The following is a 9,841-nucleotide window of genomic DNA, read 5'->3' on the forward strand; positions in this document are numbered from 1 at the left end:
ATCTGGGGCAAATAAACACTCTCTCAATCTGTACCACCTCCATAGCCTAAACAGCACCTGCCCTCTCCACAACAACAAATTACATCAGGAGCCTTTCCACAAACTTTGGCATCAGTAGCCAAAGCAACTCAACGGCTGTTTAAGTTCATCCCCACTCCAGGACTAAACAAACCTAGTAGTTAACACTACATGTTTAGAGATCAGTTATGACATCAATATCTTTTTTGGAAATAATGTGATTTACAAACCAACTCTTTTTGGAAACAATGTGATTGTATAACTCACAGGCTTAAGTTATGCCTTTTTTTGCAGTAGGCATGTTTAGACTTCTTTGATGATATTAACATCTCTTTCATGAGATTAATCTCTACAGATTATGCCATGAACTTGTTTAGGGCAATAGCTTCATACACATTTTTCATCAATTTGCTGGATATAGCATTGTTTAATACAATACTTTTGTCTAAAAAACATACACCTCTTGGGAACTCATCCCATACCTCATTACAGCATTTTTTCTGACCTACTTTTCCACTTTTCAGCCAATTTGGCAATAACGGAAGCAAAAATTATACCAACCACTACAACAATAACCCAATACACATTAACTTTTTTCTTCCTCTCCAGATGCAACAACTTCTTCTCCAAATCAGTTAGTCTCTGTTCCACTACTTTCTTCCTAAGATACACTTTCAGATCATCAACCCCATTCTCAGTCATAAACTTTTCTTTGGCTCCTATTGTTGAAACATGATCATCCAAAACATGGCTCCTATTGCCATAAGAAGAACTTGTAATGAATGAAATTTTTCAACTGCATGTTCATCATTCCAAAACAAAAACACCATAAATAAAGTCTGTATAATCAAACTTAATAAAACAAAATCACCAACTTACCTTAAAGAATGGACATCCAAAGAACAATTTATTGGGGTTCGTCATCGTCCTCGATTTGTACAATATGGCATACACTCCACATTTACACGTCGGAGCAATCTCGTCTTTCTCCTCTCCAGCTTTCACGCATTTAACGATTGACGGCAGTGGAACACGTCGTGTGCTGGATGAAGCTCCGTCGCTGGCCATTGAACACTGCACAAGACCACCACTCTCAAGCTCTAACATAAATGACAATGACAATGGTGACTAGGTTCCATTTGAAGACATAGGGCACATAAGCAAAACGACGTCGTCCTTTCATCCAGGAACAAATTTTTCCCTAACATCAATCAACCTTTACACCTATGCACCGTTACGGTGGTCACCCGTCAACGCCAACTAAGTGTCACATCACCTGCCTCCGTTACGTCTGAGGGAGCATTTTGCACGGAAGGACCGATCTGTCATGCGTTTTGAATAGTAAGGGGGCATTTTTGTATTTTTAGATCTTCAGGGACGTAATTGTCCACAAAATAAAAGCTTAGGAATTAGTTTGTCCTTTTTCCAAATTTTTTTAAGAAAAAATGTCCAATTATCCAACAAACTCTAGGCCAAATCAGGTCTAGTAGTAATCCAGACTTAGAAAAAAGATGAATGTTATAGTGCCTATTACATTGTATTTAAATTATTTTAAAAAATAAATAATATTTAATAAATTTTAAATAATTTATTTTTTATTTTAAATATTTTATTTTTTACAAAATAAATTAGATAATTTAAACACCACAACAAAAACACTATAAAATTCACCTAAAAAAATTGTGCATATAGTAAGTTGCAAGCTTGATTTATACTTACCTTATTTCACCCTTAGTATTAGGGGACGGGGTCATATAATGTTAATATATCGTATATAGAAAGAAAATCGAATTAAAACAATTTCCTCAAATAAGCCGCTATGATTGATTTAGAGGGGAAGAGTTTGAATAATGATTTAATTCTATATTAGTGTTAGTATATCTTAAATAATAGTATTTAATTATTAATTTAATTTTAAATTATGATTTAGTATATCTTTAATAATGTAAATTATTAATTTAATTTATTACTTTTAAAAATATTAAATTAAATCAAAGTAAACTATTTAAAATTTATTTTTACTAACTATAAATATTTACTATTATCCTAAACAAAAACATAATCGAGCCACCAAAGTAAGAAATACAAAATCACCAACTTACCTTAAAGAATGGACATCCAAAGAACAATCTATTGGGGTTCGTCGTCGTCCTCGATTTGTACAATATGGCATACACTCCACATTCACACGTCGGAGCAATCTTGTCTTTCTCCTCTCCAGCTTTCACGCATTTAACGATTCACGGCAGTGGAACGCGTCGTGTGCTAGATGAAACTCCGTTGCTGGCCATTGAACACTGCACAAGACCACCACTCTCAAGCTCTAACAGAAATGACAACGACAATAATGACTGGGTTCCATTTGAAGACATAGGGCACATAAGCAAAACGACGTCGTCTTTTCATCCAGGGACAAATTTGTCCCGAATATCAATCAACCTTTACACCTATGCACCGTTACGGTGGTCACCCGTCAACGCCAACTAAGCGCCACATCACCTGCCTCCATTACGTCTGAGGGAGCATTTTGCACGGAAGGACCGATCTGTCATGCGTTTTGAATAGTAAGGGGTCATTTTTGTATTTTTAGATCTTCAGGGACGTAATTGTCCACAAAATAAAAGCTTAGGAATTAGATTGTCCTTTTTCCAAAAATTTTTTAAGAAAAAATGTCTAATTATCCAACAAACTCTAGGCCAAATCAGGTCTAGTAGTAATTTAGACTTAGAAAAAAGATAAATGTTATAGTGCCTATTACATTGTATTTAAATTATTAAAAACAATAAATAATATTTAATAAATTTTAAATAATTTACTTTTTATTTTAAATATCTTATTTTTTACACGATAAATTAAGCAATTTAAACACCACAACAAAAATACTATAAAATTCACTTAAAAAAAATTGTGCATATAGTAAATTGCAAGCCTGATTTATACTTACCTTATTTCACCCTTAGTATTAGGGGACGGGGTCATATAATGTTAATATATCGTATATAGAAAGAAAATCGAATTAAAACAATTTCCTCAAATAAGCCGCTATGATTGATTTAGAGGGGAAGAGTTTGAATAATGATTTAATTCTATATTAGTGTTAGTATATCTTAAATAATAGTATTTAATTATTAATTTAATTTTAAATTATGATTTTGTATATCTTTAATAATGTAAATTGTTAATTTAATTTATTACTTTTAAAAATATTAAATTAAATCAAAGTAAACGATTTAAAATTTATTTTTACTAACTATAAATATTTACTATTATGCTAAACAAAAACATAATCGAGCCACCAAAATAAGAAATACAAAAACATAATCTGATGGAGCTCACTCAATTTAGGCCCAGATTAAGGTAGCCCACCCGATCACTAGCGGCTAAAATATTTGTCTCCTATGTGCCTGAGACTTCTGTACTAGTGACTAAAATATGTCTACTAAGATGTCATAGTAGGTCAACCAAAAAAAAATAAAGATGTCATAGTAGGTAAAACTTTTATATTTAAAAAATAACTAGGTTTTAGAACCTGCTAACGTACACATATGAACTATACTTTGCATACGCAAAAGCTAATTTCAATTTGACATTCTTCTTCACAAAAATAAATGCATCGCGATATTTATCCAAAAGAAAAATAGTTTATTTTCTTTTTAAAACATCACAACATTTTATGATCATAAATGATTTATTTACCGCATATAAAAATCCTATAAAATAAGTGATTGATCCGTCAAATTTTCAAGCACCATAGGAATTCATAATCACAGTCTAGCAAACATTTGAAAACAGCCGTAAGTTATCAACTGAGTTCTCCTAAATCTTAAGTTGTAACTGAACATTAATAATTTAAGAGCCAAAAAGATAAGGGCATTTACCGAAACATCTCAATCTAGGAATCTATAAAATAAAATAGCCATTACAAAATTCCAACACCACAAGAATCTTAAAAACAGAACCGGGATGTTTGAAAACTCATTTCTTCTTTCCAGCCTTGGCAGCATCAGAAGCCTTGGTCTGAAAATATTAAAAATGACTGAGGTTACTACTTTTACTAAACAAGAGCAATACAGGATGAACGATTATCAATAACAAAAGAATTTATTTTTGGCAACTATTTACCTTTTTTACTCCACGGATCTTCTTTGCCCTATTCTTTCTTTCCTTCATTTGCTTCCTTGACTTTTCAACCTTAGTATCAAGTCCATTCTGCAAATGACAAAGAGGAATAGTGAAGGATTATGCAAAAACAAAGCACAGATTTTGAAGAAGAAATGTTCTGATTCCCTAAGACAAAAATGAACTAATGGATGCATAACAAGACATGAGCATGGTAAGATTCAGCTACAGAATTCACAGGTTCAATAATTCTTAAGTGCAAAATAGTATGTGGGATATTGTTTGCATACAGGGTAGGTTCTTGTGCAAAATATCTTAACGTAATTCTAATACACAAAAGGGATAAGTAATCCAGCAGAACAAATTATGGAAGTGATTAAAAAGAGCTAATGATTTCATCTGAAAACTAATGAATTCTAATATGCACAAGCATTCAAATTAATCTTCTTGGAACATCTCTAATGTTATTGCTCATTGATCATAACAGTATACAATTTCAAGTCACATTATGGAGCAACAATAAAGATCAACAAATTTTCACCCCATGCCACTCCAATCTAAAAATAAAAAAAGTGTTGACATGAATTGAAGAAGTACTATATTATTATACATAGAGGCCATCCAATCACAATTAATATTAGTAAGCACTAACTTACCAGTCTTACAATTTACAAGGACTGAAAGACACATCGTAATTGGATGGAAGTGTTTCCAATTCCATAGCAATTACACTCACAAACAAAAACCACATTAGAAGAACAAAAAATCGAGTTCTCTTACCCTAATAAGTCTGTACTTAGGCTCATACTTCTTAGCATTCTCAACAGTGTCATAAATCAAACCAAAACCAGTTGATTTGCCCCCTCCGAAATGGGTGCGGAACTTGAACACAAACACGGTGTTGGGGTCCTTAACATCATAGATCCTAGCAAGCTTCTCCTTAAGCTCAGCCTTCATATTCCAAACACAACAAATTAAAAACCCTAAACACCATAATTGTCCAACTAATAACTACCTGACAAAAATCAATTAAATTTGAAGTTTTGAGCTCACAAGCAGAATGTACCTTAGAAACATTTGCCCTTCCTGGATGAAGAACATCAATGACCTACAACCACACAATTAAAGAGAAAACGAGGCTCAGCTACATTATTATTAATAAAACCCTATCTAACGCACAATTCATCGATCGTTATCAGATCCCAATTATTCCAAAATCTATATACTTAAAGTCCATGATAAAGCCATAAAAACAGTGCGAAAGTGAGAATGGTGAACGAACTCACGAATTGCTTTCTGGAGAGGAGCCTGTTAGTCATAAACTTCCTTGTTCTGATGGTAACCGCTTTGTCAGCCATGTTTGTTTGAAGCTTGGCGACCCTAAGCGTGCGGAAAGAGTGCAGTGTTGAAACCCTAAGTTCTAATAAAGAAGGGGGCAGCTGATTTTCCGAAGTTAATAAGCTATGTTGCTAAAGAGAATTAGGGTTTTTCAAGGCCTTTTGGGCCTATGCCCATTATTACATTACTTCCCTTCTACAATTTTTTTTATTTGTTTTATTTTTGGTTTATTTTATTAGACGTAGATTAAAATATATAAAAATAGTATTTGAGTTATAACAATTAATAAAACAGATAAGTAGTTCATTAGATTTATATTTAAATGGTTTTAATTATTTTTTAACTTATTATCTTAGATTTTTTATCTTTACTTATAATCTAATATATACAATTAAGTATATAAATATTTTATTTTATTTTAATCCGATGTCAATATAATTAAATTTTGGTTAAATCAGTTGATGTCTTTTATTATATAATTGAAAATCTTACTTGGATATTTTTTTTGTTATTTGAGTTTTGTGTTATAATCTAATATATATAATTAAATATATTTTGTTATTATCTGATATATATAAATATAATTAAATGTTTTATTAAGATATCTATTGTTATTGGATTCTTGTGTTATACTTACACGGCTCTATAAAATTTTGGTTGATATCGTGATTTTAATATAATCATATTTTTGTATGATTATTTATAATTTATACATTATTTTATTAAAATTTGATTATTTCGATTGAATTATAATTAAATTGGTCGAATTTTTAAATTATAAATCAATTACTAAAACAGTTTAATAACTCGTTTAATTTTTAAACTTAAAGTATAAGTGATATTTGTATTATATTTTACTAGGACTCAACAAACACGATCAGTCGTTTTTCTATTATTTTTAAGTAATTAATTTTATATTTTTTTTAATATATTATTTACTTTTTAAATTTATTAGATCACTATTGTTTTTTATTTTAATATTGACGTGACCTTATTTATATCATATTTTAGTATTGATGTTAATATATCATTCATCTTTTAAATTTGTCAGATAAATATTTTTTTCATTATTTCAAAATTAACATAGCTTTATTTAATTTATATGATATTTTGGTTTATAGGGATTGGAGTATCAAATCTCCTCCTATATTGAGGATATGAGTCATCACCTCGTCGTGTCTCTGCTACGAACTCTTTTGGATAGTTACATTTATATGGACCATTTTTCATGCATGGTGAAAATTGATTAAGTGTTTCGCAAGGACTATGGACTATATGCCTTAGCATTACCTCATGTAAATGTGGTTCTGCTTGTTTATATGGTCTTTCCGCTCTGACCAAACTATCATATTGGTCAGGATCACTCAACTTATCATTGTTTTCTAAGATTAGCAACATATGTACGTGTGGCAATTCTCTTTTTTGAAATTCAATGACATAAATATAACTTTTTATCTTTTCCAATACACACTTGATAATAACATCCTCCTTTAATTGTTCGAATTTGGTTTTGAAAATTCTAGTTGTTAGATCCGGACGATCTTGTGAAGTTTGAGAAGAGCTGAGTTCCGAAGCTATTTCTGACCATGATAGATTGCATGTAATAGTGAGAAAAATATCCGGATTGTCTTTTTTAAAAACAATAGTCATTCCATCCTCGTACCGTTAGGTCATGTCTTGATGACTGCCCACGAACGACGATGGTAATATCGTTCTTCTGCCAACATTTTCTAAAATCAATTATAGAGAAAAGTATTATTAGTTTGAAATTTTAACTTCGGAAACACGTAATGATCAATCGTGTAGCTATTAAATCGAAAAATATTTACCAACATTAGTCTTTCCTGTGTGCAAAGCATCTTGTAAGCCTTGATATAGTTCAGCTCAAAGTTTTTGTTATCTTTATCAAACCCATCTTAACTTGCCTATTTTTATTTTTTCATAGTAGTCAAAATATTGTTGAAGAAGGTGTCCTACTTGCAAAACTGTTGAGTGATCATCGGGACGGATCTACGAATTTTGAGGATATTAGAAAATGGTTAGAAATTGTGAAATGATGTATTGGTTCAAACTATTATCTAAGAAAGTTTATAAATTATGTAGCAAATATGAGTTTGTACCTGGAACATATAAATATAATATGTCCGGCATGATACTTTATTCTCTCTTTGAGTTCGAGTATTCATATCCCATCTATGTGTTTCAAATGGAAAAAAAGATGATATTGTAGTGGATCATAATAACCAACAAATTCCTAAATTCTCTTGAGGTTACTAGCATGAGTTTGAACTTTAATATCTCGTCCACACACCATTGTTTCAATGTCATCACCGACTATTATGGCTGCTACTTGTGAAGCAGTTATGAGACTGTATTGTGGTTGATTAGCAGATTACTCTTTAATTACCAAGCTACACTTTTGTACATCTAGTCATTGTGTAAGCTAGCAAAATACATGGATAAAAGGATTATATCGGTGCAACAATTATTGTATCTTCAAAACTAAACTTTCATGCAGTTGTGTGTTCTCTAGCATCTTATTTTGTAACTCGTGCTCAGTATCGTATATATATAGTTGCAAGAAGCGTGATCATGTCCCTTGATCCGGATGAAATCCTCCTATAATTTGGTACATTGATCCTTGAGCACATAATGCATATATACCATGATTTGCTATAGCTAATTGTTCGTCTATGTGTACATTACACGAAGTGAAAGAAAAAATATGATTGTAACCACGAATGTATTTTTTGAAATGGTTCTCTTCTACAAATGGGTCTAAGAAAATTTCAAGTAATTCATGAGGAGCGTTTACTTGTGGTAAAGAGACTTTTTTCCATTACAACACATGTTAAATGTTTCATGGTGAAATAGACATGCATTACAATGGGTACATGTCAAATTATAAAACAAATTATTTTTTCTATGCTTCTATTGTATTTTTTATATGTTAATTTTTTTCACATGTTTAAATCTCGTCTATTAATGTGTGAGATATTTTAATTTATTTTTTAATTTGTTACTATAAATTAATGATATGATGAGTATTTTATTAATTAAGAATGTAAAAATATTTTAAAAAATAGTTTATTTATTATACTGTAATTTATCTTTATTTTTTTGTGTTTCTCATATTATTAAATTTTAATTTGATAAGATATTTTTATTATTAAGTATTTATTATCTATTTAATATTATTAAATTAAAGATATATTTTTTAGTAATAAATGTTGCTAGGCGTTTCATGATTATTGCCATGGGTTAATATAGTAACATTTTTTAAATAGTTGGTACTTGAATTAGTTATTCAATAAATGTCTTTAATTTGAGAATTTAAAAGTTGTTTACTCATTAACATGTAACATTTAATATAGTATTTATATTTTTTTTAAATTAAAATACATTTTATTGTTATCAAATTTTATCATTGGTTAATTTTTAATTGGACAAAAATTTTATAATAAAAAGGATTAATCTTATTTATGCAATGCATTTTTAAATACATTAAATAAAATATGAATATTTTGCATTTTTTTAACCGTTGTGTTTGTATTGAAATGAGATATATCCTGATTTTATTTTTAGATTTTAAAAAATATATATCATTACCAAAACTCTAAAATATGAGAACATAAATAAAATTAAAAAAAAACTAAACTAAAGTACGAAGGAATTTCATTTATTTTTTAATATAAGAATGTAAATGCATATTCTTTAATTTCTAGTTCTTTAACTCGGACTCTACATTAATTTAAAATATCAATATATTTTTTCATAATAAATGTATAATAAATAAAAGCATGAGTTGAAGAGTATCCATTAAATTTTTTTTATAAGTTAGAGTAATAATTTTTTTTATTTCATAGTTGTTACTTTATAAGAATATCTATTCACCCAATTTAAAAGTACACAACAGAAATAAGAGATTTATATTTTTTTTTCTCCTTATTATATTTGTTATTATTAATCTTATGAATATGTTTTTTATTTTATTTTTTTTAAGTATTTATAATTGAATTCATAATCTTGTTTGTTAAATAAATATAAATATATAAATATTATATATTACATTATATATTATATTGTATGATTGAGATGGAATATTAAAAAATTATTATTATTATTTTGACCATTAACTTTAATTTATATAATAAATTTTTTAAGGATGAATGATGTCAAAAAGTTAGACACCAAACTTTAATTTTGACGTTTTATATTGTTAATTTTATAACTCCTATATTGTTTGATGTATTATTTAATTAAGGAATATATTGGTATATGTATAATTTTTTATCTAAAATAAAACATTAGTACTCAGATATATAATAAACAATGTATCTTAATTTGATTAATTTTGTTACAGAAT

The 9,841-nt window shown here is 29.0% G+C and overlaps 1 protein-coding gene across 1 annotated transcript; it reads right to left on the reverse strand.

Moving 5' to 3' along the window:
• Positions 1-3,743: 3,743 nt before the first annotated feature.
• On the reverse strand, positions 3,744-5,718 carry LOC112710945 (small ribosomal subunit protein eS24z). The gene is made up of 5 exons (XM_025763432.2): positions 5,424-5,718; positions 5,204-5,245; positions 4,918-5,088; positions 4,141-4,227; positions 3,744-4,035 (listed from the first exon to the last, which is right to left on the reverse strand). The coding sequence occupies exons 1-5, from the start codon at positions 5,493-5,495 to the stop codon at positions 3,994-3,996; spliced, it is 414 nt and encodes a 137-aa protein (XP_025619217.1). The 5' UTR covers positions 5,496-5,718; the 3' UTR covers positions 3,744-3,993.
• Positions 5,719-9,841: the final 4,123 nt, after the last annotated feature.

This window comes from Arachis hypogaea, chromosome 9 (genome assembly GCF_003086295.3).
Source record: "Arachis hypogaea cultivar Tifrunner chromosome 9, arahy.Tifrunner.gnm2.J5K5, whole genome shotgun sequence".
Classification (NCBI taxonomy): Eukaryota; Viridiplantae; Streptophyta; class Magnoliopsida; order Fabales; family Fabaceae; genus Arachis; species Arachis hypogaea.